The sequence below is a fragment of the Ursus americanus genome, chromosome 3, assembly GCF_024610735.1.
Source record: "Ursus americanus isolate L20-20 chromosome 3, mUrsAme1.1.p, whole genome shotgun sequence".
In the NCBI taxonomy this organism is placed as follows: domain Eukaryota; kingdom Metazoa; phylum Chordata; class Mammalia; order Carnivora; family Ursidae; genus Ursus; species Ursus americanus.
The window spans coordinates 7,195,809-7,221,189 of NC_142129.1; the positions used below are offsets into that span (position 1 = coordinate 7,195,809).

A 25,381-nucleotide genomic window follows, 5' to 3' on the forward strand; every position below is an offset into this window, starting at 1 on the left:
GGGGACCTGCTCCTTGACCCCCTTGGCCGGCGCACCTCCCTCGTTCTGTTCCCGGGATGGCCTCAAAGATGAGCCTACCCTCGCCTGGGGTCCCCTTCAGGGAGGAGCCAATCCCCGCACCCCCTTTCCGTCCTGGGCTCAGTGAAGAGCGAGTCTCCTCCCCACTTGCAGCTCGCTCTGCACGTCGACCTCTCCGTCTCCCTCTCTCCAGCTCTTCTCAGCGGCTCTGGGTCTCCATCTTCCGCGTTTGGAGACCCCGGTAGAGCGAGAGAACCCGCCACGCGGGGCGCTGCGGCCGGCGTGGCCAGTCTCAGGCGGCTCCCGCGGGCGGCGCTGGCTCCTCCCGACCGCAGGGAGCGCTGTGAGGCGGGGGACGGGTTCGAGTCCCAGCGTGCACCGCGCGGGGGCTGGGCCTACTGGGCGGGGCGGGGCGGGAGGCCGCGCGCCGTGGGAGGTGCTGCGGGACCGCTCGAGAGCTCGGCGTATCTGCTGCTGGGGCCGGGCAGGAGCGCGAAGGGCTATGGCCGATCCGGCTCCGGTAAGAAAGGCTCCCCGCGGGGACGCCCGGATTCGGGGCTCGGGGTGGGGCTCCGGCTTGGGGGGTACCCATCCGGGGTCTTCGGGGTCCGGCTGCAGAGGACGGGAGGAGCGGAGCCTGGGGGTCGCTTAAGGCTCCGAGTGTGTCTGGACCTTGGACGGAGCCGGTGACCGCCACTTCTGGGGCTTGTCGGTGGCCGCCCTCGCGAACAAACCGAGCGTGGACCAGGCCGACTCAGCAGCGGGCCCAGCCTGGGAAACGAGAGAAACGGGTTTGGTGCTAGCGGTGCTTGTTAGAGCTCAGCCAGTTTTACATCACAGTTACAGAACAAGTGTTTTAAAAGACTTAAGATTTTGAGGGTTGAAGCGATTGTCTGGCAGCGGCTTGAATAAGATAACTCAGCTGCTAACGTGTTACAGTTTGTGTTGAGAGGAAGGAAGGAGGTTGGAAGAGATAGAATAGGATATAAAAACCTAAACGGAGTACACATTATTTGATTATTTAATATTTTATTAATATTAATTAATTTAATTAATTAATTAAATATTTTATTAATAATGTCATCGAGGTTTAGAGGGAATGGCCATTATGTTTTTGAAAATATCTTATGGGGCGCCTGGGTGGCTCAGTCGTTGAGCGTCTGCCTTCGGCTCAGGGCGTGATCCCGGTGTTCTGGGATCGAGCCTGCTTCTTCCTCTCCCACTCCCCCTGCTTGTGTTCCCTCTCTCTCTCTGGCCATCTCTACCTCTGTCAAATAAATAAATAAAATCTTAAAAAAAAAAAAAAAGAAAATATCTTACAAACTTTCATTTTGACCATTTTTCCTGATTACTAAACGAATTCATGAGGTTATTAATTTCCAAATAGCATTAACAGCCTCCGCTAAGAAAATGTACTTTCTGGGGCGCCTGGGTGGCACAGCGGTTAAGCGTCTGCCTTCGGCTCAGGGCGTGATCCCAGCGTTCTGGGATCGAGCCCCACATCAGGCTCCTCCGCTATGAGCCTGCTTCTTCCTCTCCCACTCCCCCTGCTTGTGTTCCCTCTCTCGCTGGCTGTCTCTATCTCTGTCGAATAAATAAATAAAATCTTTAAAATAAAAAAAAAAAAAAAAAGAAAATGTACTTTCTAGGATTAAATATTCAAAAGATATGCAACACCTTTATGGGGGAAATTATAAATAAATGGGAGATAACCAGGCCTATAGATGAAAGACTAAATACAGTAAAAATGATACTTTTCTTCCAACTTAATATATACATTTACTGCAGTTTTATTAAAATGGCAAATTTTTGAGAATTTAGACAGGCATTCTAAATTTCATTTGGAAAATAAAGATCATAAATATGATTCTGAAAAAAGAACAACGAAAGGGGAATTGCCCTAGTGGATAATAAAACTTATAAGCCCATAGAATTACTACCCTGCTATTTCATGCAGGAATAGATACACAGAGGGGCGCCTGTGTGGCTCAGTCGTTAAGCGTCTGCCTTCGGCTCAGGGCGTGATCCCGGATCGAGCCCCACATCAGGCTCCTCTGCTGGGAGCCTGCTTCTTCCTCTCTCACTCCCCCTGCTTGTGTTCCCTCTCTTTATGGCTCTCTCTCTGTCAAATAAATAAATAAAATCTTAAAAAAAAAAAGGCATAGACACACAGAGCAGTGGAAATGGAAAAAGAAGCCAGATGCAGACTGTACTGTGTTGAATAGTGTCTACCCAAAATTCATGTCCTTCCTGGAACTTCATTGTGACCTTATTTAGAAGTAAGGTTGTTACAGATTTAATTGGTTAAGATGAGATCATACCAGAGTAGGGTAGGTTCTTAATCCAACATGACTGATATCTTTATAAGAAGAGACACAGAGACCCAGACACAAAAAGTGAGAACACCTTGTTACAGTGGAGACAGAGATTGGAGTTACGCAGCTTAAAGTCAAGAAATGCCAGCGATCACCGGCCACTATGGAAGCTAAGGGAAAGGCATGGAATGGATTCTCCCCTAGAAGCTTCAGAGATAGCATGACCCTGCTGACACCTGGTATCAAGACTTCTAGCCACTAGAACTATAAGAAAATAAATTTTTATTGTTTTAGACCACCCAGTTGGGGTACTTTGTTACAGCAGCTTTAGGAAAGTAATACAGAGACCTTCAAAAGTAGCATTAGAACAATTGCCTTTTCCAGTTGGAAAATCACATAATGGTAGATCACCACTGTATACCATAAAAAAAATTATGTTCCAGATAAATTTAAAATCTAAACATGAGGGGTGCCTGGGTGGCACAGCGGTTAAGCATCTGCCTTCGGCTCAGGGCGTGATCCCGGCGTTATGGGATCGAGCCCCACATCAGGCTCCTCCGCTATGAGCCTGCTTCTTCCTCTCCCACTCCCCCTGCTTGTGTTCCCTCTCTCGCTGGCTGTCTCTATCTCTGTCAAATAAATAAATAAAATCTTAAAAAAAAAAATCTAAACATGAAAAGTAAAACTTAAGTCTTTTGGAAAAAAATTTAGAATAACTTTGTAACCTAGATATAGAAAAATTTTTTAAAACACAGCAAAATAACGTAAGATTGATATATATACATCAAAACTGAAAAGTTATGTAGAATATAAGCATAAATAAAATTAAAAGGTATGACATACACAAGGAGAAAGTATTTGTAACCCAATATACTCAGCAATTAATCAATACACAAATTACATAAAAGGGGCACCTGGGTGGCTCAGTCAGTTAGGCCGTCAGACTTTTGGTTTCAGCTCAGGTCGTAATTTCAGGGTCATGAGATGGAGCCCCAAGTTGGGCTCTGAGCTCAGCACGGAGTCTGTTTAAGACTTTTTCTCCCTGGGGTGGGGGTGGGGTGCCTGGGTGGCACAGTCGTTAAGCATCTGCATTCGGCTCAGGGCGTGATCCAGCGTTCTGGGATCCAGCCCATCAGGCTCCTCCACTAGGAGCCTGCTTCTTCCTCTCCCACTCCCCCTGCTTGTGTCCCCCCTCTCGCTGGCTGTCCCTCTGTCAAATAAATAAATAAAATCTTTTAAAAAAGAAGACTTTTTCTCCCTCGGGGTGCCTGGGTGGCTCAGCCATTAAGCGTCTGCCTTCATTTCAGGTCATGATCCCCGGGTCCTGGGATAGAGCCCCACATCAGGCTCCCTGCTTGGCGGGAAGCCTGCTTCTCCCTCTCACACTCCCCTTGCTTGTGTTCCCTCTCTCCCTGTCTCTCTCTGTCAAATAAATAAAATCTTAAAAAAAAAAAGACTTTCTTTCCCTCTCCCTCAAACCACCCTCAAATAAATAAATCTCTTTAGAAAATTTAAAAAGTCCTAGAAATGAAATGACAGATGACCCAGTAAAAATATGGGCAAAGGATCTGAGCAGGCAGTTCAGAGAACTGTAGACAAATGGTCAGTGGATAAAAGAATGGATTAAAAATTGTGACATATTCAGGGGCGCCTGGGTGGCACAGCGGTTAAGCGTCTGCCTTCGGCTCAGGGCGTGATCCTAGCGTTATGGGATCGAGCCCCACATCAGGCTCCTCTGCTATGAGCCTGCTTCTTCCTCTCCCACTCCCCCTGCTTGTGTTCTCTCTCTCGCTGGCTGTCTCTCTCTCTGTCAAATAAATAAAATCTTTAAAAAAAAAAAAATTGTGACATGTTCAGACAATGGAACATGACACAAAATTCAATCAGTTCTGTATATATCAACATGGACAGATCTCAAAATGTTGAATGAAAAATACAAGCTGCAGTACAGTATAATAAAGGATTTGTCCATAAAAGACAAAGCAATAACTATAGTTACTTATGTGTATGTAAGAATTAAAAACTGGAAAGTTACTGCATGGATCATGTTTGCTTCTTGGAAGAAACAGTAGGACTGAGTATAAGAACAGTATTGAGGGACTAGAAGGCTTGAGTTTCATCTGTCATATTCCATTTCATTAAAAGGAAATCTGAAGAAAGATGTTAAATTTGTTAAATCAGTCGTAAATACTAGGGTACTTGTTACAATGTTCTGTAATTCTCTGAGTCTTAAACTTCTGAAAATTAATAACGAATGAAGGCTTTTTGAGCATTTCTTGAAAACATTTTAAAAGTAAGGACTTTAATCAGGAAAATGAGTATATTCTAAGCAAAAACATGCATTCATTTCTGCTATAATACATCACATGCATTTCTAAAAATCACAGTGCAATGCAAAATCATGCAATAAAACCCACAGCTTATGGGAGAAAGGGTGTTAGTGCGTAACACTTTAAAAGTTTGTCACTGACATGTTTTTGTGTTCGTTTTAATTCACTTAAGCTAACATATACTGTATTAGTTTCAGGGGTAGAACTTAGGGATTCATCACTTATGTATAATACCCAGTGCTGATTATTACATCAAGTGCCCTCCTTAATGCCCATCAGCCCGTTACCCCATCCCCTCACTGGCCTACCCTCCAGCAACCCTCAGTTTGTGTCCTATAGTTTTTTGGGTTTTTTAAAAAAATATTTTATGTATTTACTTGTCAGGGAGAGAGCTAACAAGCAGGGGGAGTGGCGGGCAGAGGGAGAAGCAGGCTCCCTGTTCTCACCCTTGCCACTACTGACATTCTGTACTGGATAATTTTGTGTTGTGAGGGGCTCTCTTGTCCATTGTAGGATGTTAATCCTTGGCCTCTACCCACTAGATACAAGTAGCAGTCCCCACCCAGTCATGCCAAAAATGTCTCTAGACATTGCCAAATGTCCTCTGGGGGGTAGAATTGACCTAGAGTTTCTCATAGACAAAATTGCGTATGAGCAAGTGTAAAATTTTGTGACAAATATTCCCTACATTATCAATCACGTTAGAACAAACGTAGCAAAAACATAGCAGAAATGACTATTTCATTAAACTTAAAATAATGAATTTCTGATTTAAATGTAAAGGAACTATTTAAAAACATAAATCTAGGGGCGCCTAGGTGGCTCAGTTGGTGAAGGATCTGCCTTCTGCTCAGGTTATGATCTCAGAGTCCTGGGATGGAGCCCCACATTGGGATCCCTGCTCAGCGGGGAGCCTGCTTCTCCTTCTCCCTCTGCCACTCCCCCTGCTTGTGCTCTCTCTCTCAAATACATAAAATTAAAAAAAAAAGAAAGAAATGATAGGCCTAAATCATTAAAAGAAATGTTAATTTGCAGATCTCATTCTCTATGTAGACACTCCAAGGCAATCAACTGAAAGTGTTAGCCAACAAGGGAATTCGTTTCCAAAATAAACATAAAAATTAGCTTCCCAAGCTTTCATAATTAGAAAATTTAGTGGGACGAACCCCTCAAACGTAGCAAATGGACTTTACAGTCCTTAGGAATGAATCTATCAAGAATTATATAAGGTCTATATGAAGAACACTAAATTTTACTAAAGTACATAAAGATGTCTAGATAAATGAGAGATGTTTCTGGATGGAAAGATCCCGTGTTTTAGAGATCCAGTTCTCTCAAAATTAATATGTTAAGCACATTCCTATCAGAATCCAAATAGGATTTGTATAAATTTGACAAAGTTTCTTTCCTATGTATGTAGAAGAGAAAACAGGAAAAGTCAAGACAATTTCCTGTGGAAAATGATGGAGGTGGTGGTGGATGACCATGTCCTCCTAAATAGCAAAATATCTGATAAAACTATGAGAATTAAGCAGTGCAGTATTGTAGCAAAAATGGACAACATTCACCAGTGGAATAAAAATATACCCAAGTATAAATGGAAACCAAGTTAATGAAAAACAATCCCAAATCAATGATAAAAGAATAGACTTCAATAAATTTTGTGACAAGTGAATATCCACTTACAAAAAGAATTATATTCCTTCTGGTTATGATATGCAGAAATAAGTTCCAGATGAAAAAAGGTCTAATTCTTTTTTTTTTTTTTAAGATTTTATTTTATTCATTTGACAGAGAATGAGCACAAGCAGGGGGAGCGGCAGAGAGAGAGGGAGAAGCAGGCTTCCCGCTGAGCAGGGAGCCCAATGCAGGGCTCAATCCCAGGACCCTGGGATCATGACCTGAGCTGAAAGCAGAGGCTTTCTTTTCTTTTCTTTTTTTTTTTTTTTTCAAAGATTTTATTTATTTATTTGACAGAGAGACAGCCAGCAAAGAGAGGGAACACGAGCAGGGGGAGTGGGAGAGGAAGAAGCAGGCTTCCAGCGGAGGAGCCCGATGTGGGGCTCGATCCCAGAACGCCAGGATCATGCCCTGAGCCAAAGGTAGACGCTTAACAACTGAGCCACCCAGGCGCCCCTGAAAGCAGATCTGCTTAACCGACTGAGCCACCCAGGTGCCGCAAAAAAGGTCTAATTCTAATAAAAGTTATAACAATGTTATGAAGAATTTAGGAAAATATTTTATAATGTTAGGAAGTCTTCCAAATCAAGATACTAAACCCCAAAGCCACAAAAGACGTTCTTCTGAAAAGTATAACAATATAAGCAAAAAGCAATGTGAGGGGCGCCTGGGGTGGCTCAGTTGGTTAAGTGTCTGCCTTCAGCTCAGGTCATCATCCTAAGTCCTGGGATCCAACTGGATCCTCTGCTTACCCCTCTCCCTCTGCCTGCCTCTCCCCCACTCATTCTCTCTCAAATGAATAAATAAAATCTTTAAAAAAAATCGTGGAAGATGGAGTAATTATCTTTATTTGAAAATTTAATTGTATCCCACCAAAAACTTAATAAGATTGATAGACAGATATGGTACATTAACCGGACACAAAATAAGTTTACAAAAATCAGTGGCTTTTTTTTTTTTTTTTAACTAGTAGTAATTTGAAATGGCAGGGGTGATCCCATTTACAATTGTCGGAAAAACCACAGAATACCAAAAAAAAAATAAAGTTAATAAAAAAGACTCAGAACATTTAAGAAGAAAATAAGTTTATTTAGGGTAGCAAGCAAAACCAAATAAATGGAGTGATAAAATGTGTTCCTAAATGAGATCAAAATCTTTCCCAAATATATGCATACGTTCAATGCAATTCAGACTGAATTCCAATGCACTTTTTTTGTTGTTGGACAAAACAATTTTGGAGTTTATAAGAAAGAATAAATATCCAGGAATTCACAGGAGTAACTTGGAAAAGAGTGGGAGGAGGGGATAAGACTTGTCCTCCCAATATTATAATATTGCATAGGTACTGTAATCAGATCCATAGGGAAATTAAAACAGATTAACAGACTCACATATTTATGAAAATCTAATATATGCAAAGGTTGGCATTTCAATCTAAGGAGAAAGAATGGTATATTTAATAGTGTGTGATTGGCTCTCCATATGTATATAATAGATGCCAATCTCATCAATAGAATTAAATGCAAATCTAAATGCAAAAAAATAGTAGAATATTTGTACAACTTGTTGATATAGGGACCACTTAGAAAGCTGGAAACTATGGAAGAGACTTACAGATTAAAACTAAATAAAAGGATATTTGGCAGATGATAAAGTCAAAATACAAATTACTGGGAGAAAACGTTTTCTGGGGTGCCTGGGTGGCTCAGTCAGTTAAGCATCTGCCTTCGGCTCAGGCCATGATCCCTGAGTCCTGGAATCGAGCCCAACATCCCACATCCCACATCGGGCTCTGCTCAGCGGGAAGCCTGCTTCCCCCTCTGCCCCTCCCCCTGCTCATACTTCACGCTCTCTCCTGAAATAAATATTTTTTTAAAAAAAGCTTTAGCTAGTCAATCAAAGGATTATTAACCCTAATATAAGGAAGTCCATTCAAATTATAGGAGCCCACTAGAATGTTGAAATTAATGCAAATTAAAACAATGAAATATAATTTTTTACCCATTATGTTGGCAAAAAAAAAAAGTTTAAGAAGAACCTTTGGTGGCAAAGGTGTACAGAAATAAGTCTCATCTTACTAGCAAGGGCGAAAATGCTGAGTTCTTTTTGGAAGGCAATCGAATGATATTTATTAAACCAAACATGTTTCTGCCTTTTGATTTAGTAGTTTTCCTTTTTAGGCTTTATCTTACAGAGGTAAAAGCACAATATATCAGGAAGCATATTAGAGCATTGTTTGTAATTTATAAAGGAAATGGAAACAATGTATGTCCCATCAGTGGGGAATATGTACCCATGGCATGAAATATACTGCAATTTACAAAAACCTGGTTTTGACTCTACACATTGACCTGGAAAGATATCTGTAATACATTAAAGTGAATGAAGTTACCCAGCGATTTATTCCCACTGTTGTTTTAAAAGAAAAAAAAAATCTTTACTATCCATATGCATATATAGTTTGAACAAGCACAAAGAACTGTGGTCAGTGTAGTGGGTAACAGCAGAACCACATGACTGGAGTAGGGGAAGGAGCAGTTCCCAAGGAGGAAGCTGCCAAATAGACAAAAACAGTGTCCACTACAAATTTTTTTTAAATGGATGACAGGGAAGGGCACCTGGCTGGCCCAATGGGTAGAACATGTGACTCTGGATCTCAGGGTTTTAAGTTTGAGCCCCGCCTTGGGGATCGAGTTCACTTTAAAAAAAAAAGAAAAAGAAAAATTCATGAGAAGGAGCTAAAGTCCTTTTGAAGCACTAATGCCTGTGTATGTATTATGTCTGTAATTTCAGTTACCTCTGACTTTTGAGGATGTGGCCATTTATTTCTCTGAGCAAGAATGGCAGAATCTAGAGGCATGGCAGAAGGAGCTTTACAAGCATGTGATGAGAACCAATTACGAGATTCTTGTTTCTCTAGGTAAGAAGTGCTCGATTTTGTGGGTAAGTCATGGAACTGGGTCTGGAAGAGGTCTCAGTCACTTGATGCTTCTGTTAGGTCAGATTTCTCAGAAATTAACTCAGAAAGGTATTTTTTACCCCAGTGTCCTACTTGTTAATACTTCTGTAAGCATTGCTAATCCTTACTCAAGGGTAGACACTGTTACGTGAGAATGTTTAAGACTTTGATGTATGGTGGTCAGAGGTGACTAAGTCAGGGCTTTTAGTCACTACACACTCATGGATTGCCACGATTTCCATATGGGAGCACTCCTAGCTTGTGTCCATAACGTCTATATCTTTACCCTAGGATGTCCCTACCTGTCAGTTTTTACCGTGGGGTCTGTATAACTCAGAAAAGCTAAAATATTTCCCTGCAGGGAGATTTTGTCAGTCTATACCGAGATAGTTAACAGTAGCAGTCTCTTCATGGTTATGGTAATGGGTGTTCTTTTTAGTCTTTTTGCTTACTTGGTCTTTATACATACATATTTTGTATTTATCAAATGAACGATAAAGTCTTTGCTTCATCCTCACTTCTGCACTCAGATAATTCCCCAAGGTAACCACTGTTAACCTTTTCTGTTTTAGTTCTTACTGTACTTTCCTCCAATCTAACTATCATGCTTCCATCTCTATTACTTGATTTATCAAGTTGAGGCAGCATTAAGTCATTACTATGAAAAATTAGGCATTAACTCACTTAAATTATCTTTTATCTCCTTTTTTCCATTTTCCCCAAATTTGGGGGGGGGGGTTTATGCCTCTATTGGCTACCTATATAATTTAAATTTCTAGATCAAGTTTCATCAGCTTTATATGTCTTGATTCCTTCAGTGTATGAAGATAAGGCAATTAGTTCTGTACTTCCTGCCACCTCTCTGGCTAGCTCCCGACAACCATACCCCTTCCTTTATATTGCAAGGTTTCTAATACTTTATGTTCTTTTCCATTACCAAATATAAGTTTTCTAGGCTTTATGTATACGGTGTTGTTTCTAAAACACATAATCCAAGATGTTACATATTATTATTGTTACTGAAGGACCAATTAAAGTAATTGAATTAAAGTAATTGAATCTGTAGAGAAATAAATACTGAATCGTTAATCCTGTTCCACCCAAAAAGAATGTTCCAAACGTCAAGATCAAATGGATGCGAAATGGTCTATCATTGTAGTTTTGATTTTAATTTCCTTAACAGCTAATTATGGTGAGCATCTTTTCATTTGTATATCTTTGTAGAAGAAATGTCTATTCAAATGCTTTTCCCATTTTTAAATTGACATATTTGTCTTTTTGTTGTTGAGTTTTAAGCGTTCTCCAATTTTAGTATATGTGCTGCCGAAGCGAGCACGAGTTTTAGGCGTTCTCTATTTGTTCTGGATACTGGACCCTTATCAGATACATGACTCAGATATTTTCTCCCATTCTGTGGGTTGTTTATTCACTTTGTTGATGGCATCCTTTGAGGCACAAAAGTTTTTAATTTTTATGAAGTCCAATTTTTTTTGTGTTGCTTGAGCTTTTGGTGTCATGTATAAGAAACCATTGCCTAATCCAAAGTCACAGAGATTCACTCCTGTGTTTTCTTCTAAGAGGTTTATAGTTTCAGAGCTTACATTTAGGTCTTTGATCCATTTTGAGTTAATTTTTTTATATAGTGTGGGGTACGGATCCAGCTTCTTTTGCATATGGATATCCAGTTGTCCCAACACCATTTGTTGAAAAAGATATTCTTTCCCCAATTGAATTCTCTTGGCACCCTTTTGGCAAATCAATTGACCGTAAATGTAGAAGTTTATTTCTGGATTCTCCATTGTTTCATTGATCTATGTGTTTATCTTCATGCCAATACCACACTGTTTTGATTACCATTACTTTTAGGATCAGTTTGTCAATTTCTGCCAAAAAAATAAAAAACCATAGTGGATTTGGCGACTATTGTTGTCTTTTTTAAAAAAATTATTTTACTTTTGTTTTTTACATTCACATTGTTTAATTATAGCTATATACTCTTTAATTTTTTTTTCAAATTGTAGTTGACACACAATATTACATTAGCTTCAGGTGTACATCATAGTGATTCACCATCCCTATATGCTATGCTATGCTCACAAGTGTAGCTACCATCTGTCACCACAGAACACTATTACAGTATCATTGACTATATTCCCTGTGCTGTGCATTTCATTGCTGTGACTCATTCACGCCATAATTGAGGCCTGTATCTCCCACTCCCTGTCACTCATTTTGCCTGTCCCCTTATCCCTTCACTCTTGCAACCATCAGTTTGTTTTATTCATACATCTGATTTTGCTTTGTGTTTGTTTACTCATTTGTTTTCAAACAAGGTAATTCTAAGTAGATTATAAACCAAAGAAGAAATTACAAGAGAAATTAGAAAATATTTAAAGTTGGATGATAATGAAAATATAAAGCAGCAAAATTTGTGAGGTGCACCAAAGCAGCACTTAGAGGGAAGTGTATAGGTTTAAATGCTTGTATCAGAAAAGCAGCAAGGAACCGGGGATGTACTGTATGGTGACTAACATAATATAATAAAAAATCATTAAAAAAAAAAAAAAGAAAGAAAAGCAGCAAGGATTTCTTCTTCTTTTTTTAAATCTTTTTACTCATTTTTTAAAATTTAAATTCAATTAATTAACATATAATATGTTATTGGTTTCAGAGGTGGGGGTCAGTGATTTATTAGTCTTACATAATACCCACTGCTCATTACATCATGTGCCCTCCTTAATGTCCATCAGCCAGTTACCCCATCCCCCCACTCTTCTCCCCTCGGGAATATGTCATCTTAACAATATTAAGACTTCCTGTTCATGAACATGAGATATCTCTCCATTTATTTATGACTTTTAAAATCTCTTTCAACAATATTTTGTAGTTTTTATTGTGTAAGTCTTGCATTTCTTTTATTAAATTTATTCCTAAGTGTGTTATTCTTTTTGGTGTTATTGTAAATTGAATTGTTTTCTTGGTTTTATTTTTGGAAAAATACTTTTATTTTAAAAGATGCTGGGATTTCAACAGGTGAAGATTGAGAATGGGTGTATGAATTTATTTTTTTATTTTTATTTATTTTTTTAAAGATTTTATTTATTTATTTGACAGAGAGAGAGACAGCCAGTGAGAGAGGGAACACAAGCAGGGAGAGTGGGAGAGAAAGAAGCAGACTCCTAGCGGAGGAGCCTGATGTGGGGCTCAATCCCAGAACGCTGGGATCACGCCCTGAGCCAAAGGCAGACGCTTAACGACTGCGCCACCCAGGCGCCCCAGGTGTATGAATTTAAATAAAAGATAGTGATTCCTTTTCTAATGAGAGCAGCCATAGAATTCTTTTGGGATTGAAGTCAGATTTCAGAGGGCAAGGAGGGATCTAAAACAGAGTGACCAGTCTCCACACATACTACACCACTCCGACATTTTATCCCTGAGGCATTTCCTGGCTTACCCTATTCCTCTGATCTGAACCTTACACTGATCTCCCTTTAGCAATCTATGAAGCATACTTTAGGTTCTGTAAAAGAGATATTATTGAAAGAAAGTTTTACTTGAAAATACATAAACATTTCTTATAGGGGGTTGGGGTCATATATTAGAGAATCTTGTAACTGTTTTCATTTGCTTATTTCATTGCTTGCAACCTTTTTTATTCAAGCAGAACTCCACCGTGTTTCGGGCTGTGATTAGCACCATCACTAGTGGACTTCTGAGAGTATTTTACCTGGAGCTACCAACTTTGAAATTTCCTTGGACAGGCATTCCAGTTCTTATTTCTGCATATGCCCCTCTTCCCGTGGTATCTCCAGTTGTCTGCAGGGCTGTTCCACCATTCTCAAAGCATGGTACTAGTGAGCTTTGTGAAACCCACAAAATACATACTGCTAGATATATGGGGACCAAGACAGGATTTAAACAGTAAACTGATTTAACAGGTCCAGATAGATTAGGAAGTACTGTTAAGATGTGTGGGTAGTTTTGCTCCTCCTTTTGTAAACCTATAATCTATTTTTTGACATCTTATACATTTTCCCAGGAGTACATTTTGAAAACTTTAAAGCAACTCAGTGTGCTTTAAATTTAGTGCTCAAAGAAACCAAACTACCCTGTCTGACTTTTTTGCACAGATGATGGACTTCCCAAGCCAGAACTAATATCCTGGATTGAACAGGGGAGAGAGTTCTTCAAGAACTGGGGAGAATCACAGAAGTCAGGAAACATTATTTGCTCTTCTGCTGATTTGCAATTTGGTCCAGTTATCGAGGGACATCAGTTTTGGGGTGAGTATTAAGAAATTAGGGCCCTGTCCTAATTAGGGGCCTGACATCACACTCAGTTTGACTCTGATCTCGTCTTCCTGTTTGGCTGGGCTGAGGCTGGACATCTGATATATTCTAGAGAAACACAGTGCCGTAGAATGGTTAGGAGTGTTTTAAGATCTGTTAGTGACAGTGTCTTCATCACTTGTTGATTCCAGGAATTTCTGCACATCAGAATGGCAAAGTGTGATGATCCTATAGTCATGATGGTGGTGAACACTTACAGGTGCATGCAGTATGCCAGGCAGGTGCTCAGCACCCTACATGCAGGAACTCACCCAAAGATCATGACAGTCATATATCCTGTTGCTTCCCTGTATCTACAGGAGGAACTGAAGCCAAGAGAGATTAGCTTGACAAAGGCTACACAGTGGAGAGATGGGTTTGAACCCAGACAGTCTGATTCCAAAGCTTAGGCCCTATGTTTGAGACCTATATTTTCCTCTTTTTTTTTTTAAGTTTAATTTATTTAAGTAATTCCTATACCCAACGTGGGGGTTGAACTCAGGACCCTGAGATCAAGAGTCACATGCTCTTTCACTCTTTCGACTGAGCCAGCCAGGCGCCCCTCTATTTTCCTCTTTTTTTTTTTTTTTTTAAGATTTTATTTATTTATTTAACAGAGATAGAGACAGCCAGCGAGAGAGGGAACACAAGCAGGGGGAGTGGGAGAGGAAGAAGCAGGCTCATAGCAGAGGAGCCTGATGTGGGGCTCGAACCTAGAACGCTGGGATCAGGCCCTGAGCCGAAGGCAGACGCTTAACTGCTGTGCCACCCAGGCGCCCCTATTTTCCTCTTTTAAGATATGTTTTTTCAGTGTAGTTTCAGCAGAGTCTCATCAAACTCTCTGCCATGAAATAGAACCACAGTGAAATGTCCCTGCTTGTGGAGCTCCGTGGGAGCTGAGTTCCCAGGCCACCACAGGTCACCGTGACTGCTCCCTCTCCTGGTGACATAGACCTTTCACAGACAGGAATACGGACTGAATTTTTGTTTTCCATTTCAGGAAGCCAGCAAGCTGTGAAATCAGGAGACGCTGAATGCCATTTCCAGGTAGGTCCCCGAGAGGGCCAGTGCTCCTCTGAGCCCTCGCGAGAAGGGGAAGATGGTTCCTTCGGGCCTGACCGAAGCATCGCCTTGATGAGCCCACACAGACGTGACGCACAAGCTCCACTTGCAGGAGTGCACAGCTCCAGGGAGCCTCCCCAGAGAGAAGGAATCCCGAGTCCCGGAACGCTGGGTCTCCCAGGCTCGCAGGAGGCCTCCTCCTGGCAGGGCACCCCGCACCCCTGCGCTGTCTGCGGGGAAAGCTTTTGGAAGAAGGATCACTTAGAGAAGCACCAGAGGAGCCACTTGAAGGACCAGCCATGGCGGTCCTGGGAGAAATTCAGCAAACAGGCTGAGGCACAGCAACAGCGGAGCATCCCTCAGGGTGCGAGGCGCTTCGGCTGCCATGACTGTGGGAGGAGCTTCCACCTGAAGCGGTATTTGCTGCGACATGTGGCTGCCCACGCGGGGAAGAGCCCGCCGCAGTGCCCTGAATGTAAGACGTGCTCCCCGCACAGGCAGACCCTTCTCGGCCACCGGCTCCGGCACAAGGGGGAGAGGCCTCCCTGCTGCCCCCAGTGTGACAGGAGCTTTCCGTCAAAGAGCAACACGCAGGCTCCCCAGGACCAGCCGGGCGGGGAGCGGCTGGCCTCCCGGAGAGAAGGCGATGGGGCCTGCGCGGGGAGGGCTGAGGCGGCCGCTGCGCCCTCGGCGGGGACGCCGAGCCTCCGGCCGGCCCGCGAGGAGCACCGCCCCTGGAGGGGGACCGGGGAGGCCGTCCAGCGCTACCCCCGCGGGGAGAGCCAGTTGTTTTGCGCCGAGTGTGGGAAGCGCTGCAGCGCAGGCTCCGAGCTCGCCGGCCACAGCACGGCCGACGCGGGGGAGAAGCCCTTCCGGTGCCCGCAGTGCGACGACAGCTTCCACCTGAGCGGCCGGCGGAAGGTGCACCAGCGTCCACACCGCGCCGAGCGCCCGTTCTGCTGCCGGAAATGCGGCAAGGCCTTCGCCAAGCAGTGTAAACTCACCGAGCACAGCCGAGTGCACAGCGGCGAGAAGCCCTTCTGGTGCCCCGAGTGCGGCAGGAGCTTCCGCCAGAGGGGCCAGCTGCTGCGGCACCAGCGTCTGCACACCGACGAGAAGCCCTTCCAGTGCCCCGAGTGCGCGCTGAGCTTCCGCCTGAAGAGCATGCTGCGGGCACATCGACTCCGCCACAGCGGCGAGAGGCCCTTCTCCTGCAGCGAGTGTGGCCGAGGCTTCACCCACCAGTGCAAGCTCCGGGAGCACCTGCGAGTGCACAGCGGGGAGAGGCCCTTCCGGTGCCCCGAGTGTGACAAGAGCTTCCGCCTGAAGGGCATCCTGAAGGCGCACCAGCGCACGCACAGCAAGGAGCGGCCCTTCTCGTGTGGGGAGTGTGGCAAGGGCTTCACCAGGCAGTCCAAGCTCACCGAGCACTTCCGCGTGCACAGCGGGGAGCGGCCCTTCCAGTGCCCCACCTGCGACCGGAGTTTCCGCCTGAAGGGCCAGCTGCTGAGTCACCAGCGCCTGCACACGGGGGAGAGGCCCTTCCAGTGCCCCGAGTGCGGCAAGAGCTACCGCGTGAAGGCCGACATGAAGGCGCACCTGCTGCTGCACGGCGGGGAGATGCCCTTCTCCTGCGAGTGCGGCAAGGGCTTTGCCAAGCAGTCCAAGCTCGTCGAACACGTCAGGACCCACACAGGGGAGAAGCCTTTCCAGTGTCCCAAGTGTGACAAGAGTTTCCGCCTGAAGGCGCAGCTGCTCAGCCACCAGGGCCTGCACACCGGGGAGAGACCTTTCCGCTGTCCCGAGTGTGGTAAGAACTTCCGGGAAAAGGGACACATGCTTCGGCACCAGCGCATCCACAGGCCCGAGAGGCCCTTTGCCTGTGGCGACTGCGGTAAGGGCTTCATTTATAAGTCTAAACTGGCCGAGCACCTCAGGGTGCACGCGAAATCCTGCCGTGCTCCCAGCGAGCCCGACGTTAAGAAGAGGCTCGGCCAGCTGTTCGCGATGATCGAGGCTGACTGGAGTTGAGGCCGCGGAGGGCATCCAGAGCGTTCCGCAGAGTTGATGTTGCCTGGGAGTCCACAGCAGCTGTAGCCAAACCCACCGGGAGACCGATTTTAGGAGCGGGGCCCTTTTTTGATCAAGAACGAAAGGTGAGTTAGGAATTTGGGAAACCACACGGGATTTTCTCGTTTAACGCACCACCTGTGATATTTACTATCTGTTGATTAAAGATATCTGTTCTTCTCACCATCTTACGTGGTAGTTTCCCCGCAAATGCTAAGGTAGCTCTGAAATCCCAGCTTGAACTAAGCCAGCCCCTCCAGTACTGTTCTTAAAGCTGAGGAGATGGGGTGGCTCTTAAACGTCCACTTGACTCTTTTTTCACAGTATGATCCTAAACCGAAGGTTTAAATCCGTTGAATTTTGTTGCAGGCCTGATGGGATGTTGGATTTGGTTTTGATTCTTTTATTTTTGAAACTGATAGCAATAAAACGAGTTCTCTGAATCCCGGTCTGTCTATGTGAATGCTGGGGTCTCACGGCTGCCTCCACGGTGGTTGTGCATAGTTCCCCCTAAGGAAAAGCTGATAATTTAGCAAAGTTTGGCTCATCTGAGCTGAAGAAGCATAAAAGCAGGGGTGCTAAGATGTATGGGGCTAGACTATAGATACGAGGTGGACTGAGACAGGAGGTATGGGTTTGGGAGCTGCAAAACAGAGGTGCTGTTCAAAGTCAAGACAGTGAGTGAGATTCCCAGGAGTCACTGTCTAAGCGGTGACTAAATCTGAGTAAAGACAAAATAACAAAGCCAAGGGGCGCCTGGCCGGCTCGGTTGGTGGAGTGTGTGACTCTTGATCTCGTGGATTGTGAGTTCGAGCCCCACGTTGGGTGTAGAAATTACTTAAGAATAAAGTCTTGGGAAAAAAAGTAACAAAACCAAACAGCTCTGTCATGCAGCACTACTGGCAACAGCAGTTTAGCATAGAGAATTTTCAAGCAGATGTTAAAAGTAAACATAATACAAGTAGAAGTCCAGGAAACTGCCCCGTTTGTTACGTAAGGTGAAGGTTGTATGAGCACAGAATGTACTTCAGGGAAACAACTGCACCCCATTCAAAGAAATCCTGACTTTCAGAGGGTTCATGTTTCATGTAAAAGACCTGAAATTCTGGGGTGTCTGGGTGGCTCAGTCGGTTAAGCGTCTGTCTTTTGCTTGGCTCATGATCTTGGGGTCCTGGGATCGGGCTCCCTGCTCAGCAGGGAGTCTGCTTCTTCTCTCCCTCCCTGTCTCTCAGATAAATAAATAAATAAATAAACTTAAAAAAAAAAAAAAAAAAGAAGCCCTGAAATTCTGAGGGATGACAGAAAATGAGATTGTCACTAAACTATAACATGTTATTACAAAAGAGTGTTTCACACATGATGTTCTCTGGAACACTAGCTCCAAAGATTCTTTTTCTAAAAAAAAAAAAAAAAGGAAAGAGGGGCACCTGCGTGGCTCAGTCAGTTAAGCATCTGACTTGATTTTGGCTCAGGTCATGATCTCAGGGTGGTGAGATCAAGTCCGGTGTCAAGCTCCACGCTGGGTGTGGAGACTGCTTAAGATTCTTCCTTTCCTTCTGCCCCCCCCCAACTTGGACTCTCCCTCTCTAAAAGAATTTTTTTTATTTAAAAAGGAAAGAACGACATTGCCAATTAAAGTAAAACAGTTCTCCCCCATCACCCCCTACACACACACAGAGTCTATGGCTCTCCCAGAGGAAGGTGATATTGTGAATATATTTGACCTTGGGATTCTTTCTTTTTCACATTTACTATGATCTTGTGGACATAGAGTTCTGCAGGATTCATTTTGAAAAAAATTAGTGAAGAGCAAGTATGCTTGGCTCCAGCAAACCAGCTCTTTGTCCATTAATAGGAATGAGAATCCAAGGAAATGAGGTGTTCAGTTTTAGGGGACAAAGAAAACAGACCTGTAGGTCACAATAAATCCTTACTTGGTTGTAGAGCACCCTCTTTCCTCAAGTGGGGGGACACTAACAAAGGCAACTGATATCTTTAAGAGATGATATCATTTAGGCAGGTTTACAATCACTCAGAGCCCGGCAACGTCTGTTGTGTTCACGAGACAGCCACCTTCACAAAGCACGGAGTTAAGACTCAGCATAAGCAAAGAAAAGACAGAGGCCGTGCTGCAGGTGAGTGCTTGTGGTGGGGACCTGGAGAGCAGGATGTGATCATGAACCCAGCAGGGGTTTTGAGGGAGACTGAAGGCTGGAGCCTCAACTGCACGATCTCAGAGATGGTAAAAGATCCAGAGTGTTTAGAGTGTTGCTAAAAGCTGAAGTTGTTTTGGAAGATGTCGAGAAAAAGGGTAAGATCCAACCAAACCCAAGTACCCTAGGCTGCTCACACTCAACATGAAAAACAGGTCCCAGAGTGGTACTTAAGAGAGAGATTCTGGAAAAGAAGTTGTCATAAGCACAGGTTCACAAACCCTTTTCTATCCTGCCCAAAAATAACTAAAAAGAAAAATCCATGCTGAGATACCCTGTAGAAATCCTTGAATTTCAAGAATAAGGAAAGATGTCTAAAACTATCCAAAAAAATAATCCTATCACCTCCAAAAGAATAATAAATCTGACTGACCCAACAGTGAAGATCATATTCAAAGGGACAGATTTTTTTTTTTAAGATTTTATTTATTTATTCGACAGAGATAGAGACAGCCAGCGAGAGAGGGAACACAAGCAGGAGGAGTGGGAGAGGAAGAAGCAGGCTCATAGCAGAGGAGCCTGATGTGGGGCTCGATCCCATAACACCAGGATCACGCCCTGAGCCGAAGGCAGACGCTTAACCGCTGTGCCACCAAGGCGCCCCCAGAATTTTTTTTTTTTTTTTAATTCCCATTAAGGTCAAGAAGGCAATGGTCTCTGCTGAGCCATTACTTAACATGATGGAATGTGTTCTATCACTGTATACCTGGGTCATCCAAGAGAACCACCTAAAGAACTATTACAAGTAAGAAAAAGATCCTTTTCACAAAAGCCCAGTCAGTATCTTGACTCAAGATGGGAACTTAGCACACTCATATTTGTCTTCTGACTCTGGATATCCCAGGAATATTATAGTAAAGGAATTTTTTATATAAATCCACAACCATGAAAAGAACTCAGAGGAAACCATCAGCGGACGAGAAAGTTCAACAGATGCCAGAAAGTTATTGGCAGAATGGTATCTAATGAAGGAAAGTGGAGTCATCACAAGCAGGAAGAGGCAGAAAGGGGACTGAGTCTCAGAGGAGTGTGATTGGTTGAGCAGGTGCTCAGCCGGGGAGTCAGGCAGGATGGAGGCCCAAGACCAGGGCAATTAACTGAAAGTCTGTCAGTGACTAGTCAGGCCCTCTGTCCACTACCACCAGCAGCAGCACCAGGAAGGCAAAGGGAAAGATGGAAGGGGAGTTGCTTAACAGATTTGGGAGTCTGGAGCTCAGAGCAGATGTCTGGACTAGAGAGAGAAACTTGGTCATCAGCATTAAATATCTAAATTCCCTGGCACTGAGATCACCTAGAGCTCAGGGGTAGACAAAGGAGAACAGAGGACCAAGTCCTCAATAACCCTAATAATTTGAGGGTCAACAGATTTGGAGAAGTAGGGAAAGAAAACAAAAAGTAGGGAACTGTGAGATGGGAGGGATCCTAGGAGGGAGTGGTGCCTCAGAAGCCAAGCAAGGAGAATATTCCAAGAAGCAGAACAACAGAGATGAGTGCTGCTGAGAAGTTCAGTGCAATGAGAACAAAGAAATGGCCAGAAGATTTGGCAACATCGAGGTAGATATTGACCTAGACAAGAACACTTCCCTTTGTGTTGGAGCAGAAAGGCAGACCTTGGTTGACTGGTGCACAGTGTGAATAAGGAATTGGAGACAGGCTGTATAGAGAACTCCTTCCAGAGGTTTAAAGTGGAGCAGAGAAATTGATAGTAGCCAGAGAAGTTACTATTATTGATACTGGAGCAGATTTGCCTGCTAACCGGGAAGGATTCTGGAAAAGGAGGAGAGTGAAGATGTAGCAGAAGACACAGCCAAGCAGGCGGAGGAATTGGCCTTTGGTGGAGGAGGGACACTTTTCCCAAGTAACTGGAGGACAGGGGGAGAGGCTGCTACTACAAATACAATTTGGTTATAGAATTGGGGGTTCGTATCTGATGGCTTTTTCATTAGCTAACAAAGAATAGGGGACATTAGAGGAGAAACATGAAAATATGAGTCACCTGAATCCTTGCAAAATTGATCTGTTGGGAGTAAATCATCACCAGTAGCATCTGGTAGAATGTCTTACATAGCACAAACTCAGTAGGCTGTGCTGAGTGTCTCAAGGGAATCTGGAAATTTCTGACTGGTGTGGAAATTTGAACAAATTTGCATAGCAAATCCCCAGAATTTACAAGAGAAGGGGAATAGTTTGAAACGTTAGTGAGAATTTTAGGGACAAGAGGAAGTACTTTTTACAGAAGTCTTTATCTTAGAGGCATAAGCAAAAAATAGAGATATTTATTTGGCTGAATTGGTGAATGTCACAGATGCTTTTTTGTTTGTTTGTTTTTGTTTTTTAAAGATTTTATTTACTTATTTAGTTAGTTAGTTATTTAGTTAACAGAGAGAGACAGCCAGCGAGAGAGGGAACACAAGCAGGGGGAGTGGGAGAGGAAGAAGCAGGCTCCTAGCGGAGAAGCCTGATGTGGGGCTCCATCCCAGATCGCTGGGATCACGCCCTGAGCCGAAGGCGGACGCCTAATGACTCCGCCACCCAGGCGCCCCAGATGTCACAGATGCTTAACCGATTGAGCCATCCAGGCGTCCCCAGTAGAAGGCTTCTAAGAGAAACACTAGAATATGCCTAACTTCCAAAGTCAGTGACAAGTTCTGTACGGTATTACTTAAATGAGCCCTTTCTCTTGCTTCCCGTTGCCCTAGCATTTCTCAGAAAATTCTTTTGGGCCTGTTTTCTGTAAGTTGAATAGTATATGGTTTAAGTCTCTCTTGCTCTTGCCCCACTTACACCTTTATCACAAGATTTCTTTAGTGTAACTAATAAAGGCTCTGGGAAGGCGTGTTAAGAGCACAGAGAGCTAGGGTATTTCAATATTCTTTTAAAGTAATAGTTTCCAGGTCCGCCTGGGTGGCTCAGTCAGGTAGGCGTCTGCCTTCGTCTCAGGTCATGATCCCAGGGTTCTGGGATCGAGCCCCACACCTTTGACCATAGTTAGTGCACCTTCCCCAGTTTGCCTCCCTTATCACCCCCTTCCTGCCCCTTCCGGTTCCTCACAGAAGCTGGAGGAGTTGCTCTGAGCCCAAGGGAGCCCAAAACTTTCCCGAAACAACGAAACGGTGAAAACCACCATGGTGGACAGGTGAGCGGCGGAGAGGTGGACGGAGTAGTGAATGGCTACGCAGTGATGCACAATTTCATTTTGAAGAGTGGCGATCTGGGGCAGCAACAATTGAAGCAGAAAAAGGAACGTTATACAGGATCCAATTCCCTGACTTATATGCTGATCAATGTTAGATCTAACCTTGTGTAGCCCTCAAAGGAGGGAGGGTCAGAGCTGTGGAGACTCGGATGCAATTCCGGTTCTTCCAGTCCTGAGAGCAGGGGACACCGGATGCTGTTAGAGGATGCACAGAGCGGCTGAACGCCGCCGGAGCAATCTGCTCCTCCTGCCAGCAGGCGGCGCTGCGGGAGCCGAGTTCACGCGTAGGAAAGGCAACGTTCCCAGGATGCCCTGCGTATTTCCAGGGCGACGGCCGCCGGCCCCGCCCCCAGAGCGGCTGCTCAGCCTCCCCGACCTCCCCGGTCGCACGACTCCAGGCGTGGGCGGCAGCGGGGCCTCGGTCCGGCGTCTCGGAGCTGTCGGGTGTGAGCGGTGACGTCGGCCGGGCAGAGGGGGCGGCCGCGGTCGCAGAACAGCCGGCCGGTGTGGTCCGGGCCAGTAGGAGGCGAGGCTGGACGGTGACATGTGCAGCCCTCTGATCCAGCAGTCCAGCCTGAGGTCGCGGCCCGGGGTCCGGAGAGGGCCGTGCAGGCAAATCCGTGCGCTCAGCCCAGGACTAAGTTCCATGAAGCAGAGACTGATTTTTCCTTCTTACCCATCGAGTGTAGGGCCTCAGTGGGCGCTCGCCGAACGCTTGATGAGTCAATCAATGAATTAATGAATGAAAGAGTCCTGCACACAGCCACTGATTCTAGTCAGGCCCGGGCTTTCTGAGTGTTGCAGTTTCTCGGAAGCTCAGCTTGCATGTTGGTGAGCTGCAGAATGGGAGAAAGAGGAGCAGAGGAGATTATGGCTGGGAAAAGGAAAGACGTCCCATGGGGGGACATATGATAGTACGATTCTAAATTGCCATTTTAGGCCCTGTCACTTTAACAGCTCTTTAGAAAATGCTAATGATGGTCGCAACTCTTTAGTTTTAAGTTTTTCAAAGAACCTTCCCCCTCCAGGGGTGATAGTAATTCAGTTTCCTGATATTTAGCCTAATTTGAAACAACGTTTCCAAAAGCATGAGAATTAATTTCTTACTGCTTTTTTCACTAATGCAAAAAAAAAAAAAAGTATTAAAAATAGAATCCTTAGTGACCATAATCTAGTGTCCTCATCTTATGTGTGAGGAAAGTGACTTGCTCCAGGTGACTGATAATACAACTTACGTTCCCTGAGTTCCAGTTCTGTGCTTTCCTTCCTCTCCTTCAACTAATATCTGTCGAGGACACCTGGATGACTCAGTCGGTTAAGCATCTTCCTTCAGCTTGGGTCATGATCCCAGGGTCCTGGGATCAGGTACTGGGATCGGGTCCTGTATCGGGCTCCCTGCTCAGTGGAGAGCCCGCTTCTCCCTCCGCCTGCTTGTGCTGTCTCTCTTTGACGAATAAATAAATAAAATCTTTAAAAAAATCTGTCGGGACTTCTTTCCTTTAAGAAATATTAATATTTGCAATATTGCTTCTCTTGGGTGGTGGCTGCCTAATCAATCTCCTGTTCCACATTTTTCAAGTTATTAGGAAGCTATAGGACATTTTCCTTATTCCTCTTTGTCACCTTCTAGGGAAAGTGCTATTTTGATGTTCTGATGCTAAAGATCGTTGATGTTCTGTCATTTCTTTCTGACATTTGTAATGTGTTCTTGGGGCAAATAATCAGTTTTCAGTTTAAATTGCGTTTTTAGTGGACTGAAACAGTACCAGATGTAGAAATCTATGCAGATGTGACTTTCTGTATTTCTTTCTCATAAACACAGGTGTTTTAAAGAGATCTCCCAGAAAGTGTTGAAGACAGTTCTATGCTTACTTTATCATGCAGTACTATACCTTGTTGACATGACTACATCCTCAAGTATGTTACTGTGTCCTATGGTATGTACTCAAATGTTCATTTAATTGAATCAAACGATCCACTTCAGGTTGTGTTTCTGCAGTTAGAAATGAGTGTCTGTGGCCGTTTCACTGACTGACTCCCTTAGGAATCCCCCCATGACACACACGTTCTTCTTATGAAACAAGAAACCTATGTATTAAATATTCCACCTCTGCCAGAGTGTACATCCGTTTTGTGTGACGTGTATGTTAACTTGTAGAAGGAGGACCAACAGCATCATCACAAGCTCTTTCTGGAATTATGTCACCAAAGCCTTGCCTGTCTTACATATTGAAAAGTCTGGCTTCTCAGGATCCATGTCAGAACCCCTTATCCGATATGAACGAAGGTAGAAGGTTTCTAAACATTTCTGATGAGGACAGGTATGAAGCTGTCCTGAGTCTAAAGCAGGTGTGTTTGTGGGACCAGGTGGCAGTGTCCTTTGATGATGTAGCCATCTGTTTCTAAGCACAGGAGAAGGAGAATCTGGATGAGCGTAAGAAGGAACTTTTCACGGGGCACCGGGGTAACTCAGCTGTTTAAGCGGCCGACTCTTGATTTTGGCTTGGGTTATGATCTCAGGGTTGTGAGATTGAGCCCTGCATTGGGATCCATGTTCGACGTGGAGCCTGCTTGGGGTTCTCTCTCTCTCTCTCTGCCCCTCCCCTCTCCCCATCCCCCCACATGTGCTCTGTCTCTCTCTCAAGAAAAAAAAGAAGGGACTTTTCACACATGTAATCTATGAGATTGATCTTTCTAGGCCTGATGTGTTTTTGTTGAAAATTTAAGAGTAATTCATGAAATCAAAGACCAAGCAAGTCTCAGCAATTCATCCATCCTTTCCGTTTGCTGCTTGGCCAGACTCGATTGTGACATCACGCTTCTTAATCAGTAGGATTCCCTGACCCACCCCTCCAATGACTTTTAAGGTCACATATATTTATTTTTGAGTCACGTGCTGTTGAAGATTCAGCAGTGATTCAGTAAGGGATCCACATAAGAATGAAAGAACGTAACTGTATGGGAAACTATCCCCTTTCTCCAGCCCATTAGAGTTTTCATGCAGGAAGAAAAGAGAAAATGCCTGCAATTTTGCTATTTGAAAATCATGTCATAACTTTTTTATTCAATGAGAATAACTTACGTGGGGAAAAACACCCTCTTGCCTGCTGGGTAGGAATGAGGAAGGATGTGACCCCAAGAATTGCTCAACCAACGTTTGGAAGCAGAACTGAGAGACCGGGAAACCTCTTCCTGTTCACCTTATTTGAG

At 44.2% G+C, this 25,381-nt stretch overlaps 1 protein-coding gene across 2 annotated transcripts; it reads left to right on the forward strand.

The window, feature by feature from the left end:
• The first annotated feature begins 426 nt into the window (after positions 1 to 426).
• Positions 427 to 23,652, forward strand: ZNF786 (zinc finger protein 786). Of its 2 annotated transcripts, XR_015723779.1 has the most exons (5): positions 427 to 538; positions 9,137 to 9,263; positions 13,433 to 13,585; positions 14,631 to 16,848; positions 22,029 to 23,652. XR_015723779.1 is itself a non-coding variant. In XM_045792395.2 (4 exons), exons 1-4 carry the CDS (start codon positions 521 to 523, stop codon positions 16,721 to 16,723), a joined length of 2,391 nt encoding a protein of 796 aa, XP_045648351.2. In that variant the 5' UTR covers positions 427 to 520; the 3' UTR covers positions 16,724 to 18,180. The 2 variants fall into 2 exon arrangements, 1 of the variants encoding a protein (XP_045648351.2); XM_045792395.2 differs by lacking the exon at positions 22,029 to 23,652 and having other exon boundaries at positions 14,631 to 18,180.
• The last annotated feature ends 1,729 nt before the right edge of the window (positions 23,653 to 25,381 follow it).

Bases quoted from the DNA above. Each gene is read 5' to 3' on its own strand.
- ZNF786 (XM_045792395.2), top strand. The intron at 9,264-13,432 runs GTAAGAAGTGCT...TTTTTTGCACAG, and splicing joins CGAGATTCTTGTTTCTCTAG to ATGATGGACTTCCCAAGCCA. The intron at 13,586-14,630 runs GTGAGTATTAAG...TTTCCATTTCAG, and splicing joins CGAGGGACATCAGTTTTGGG to GAAGCCAGCAAGCTGTGAAA.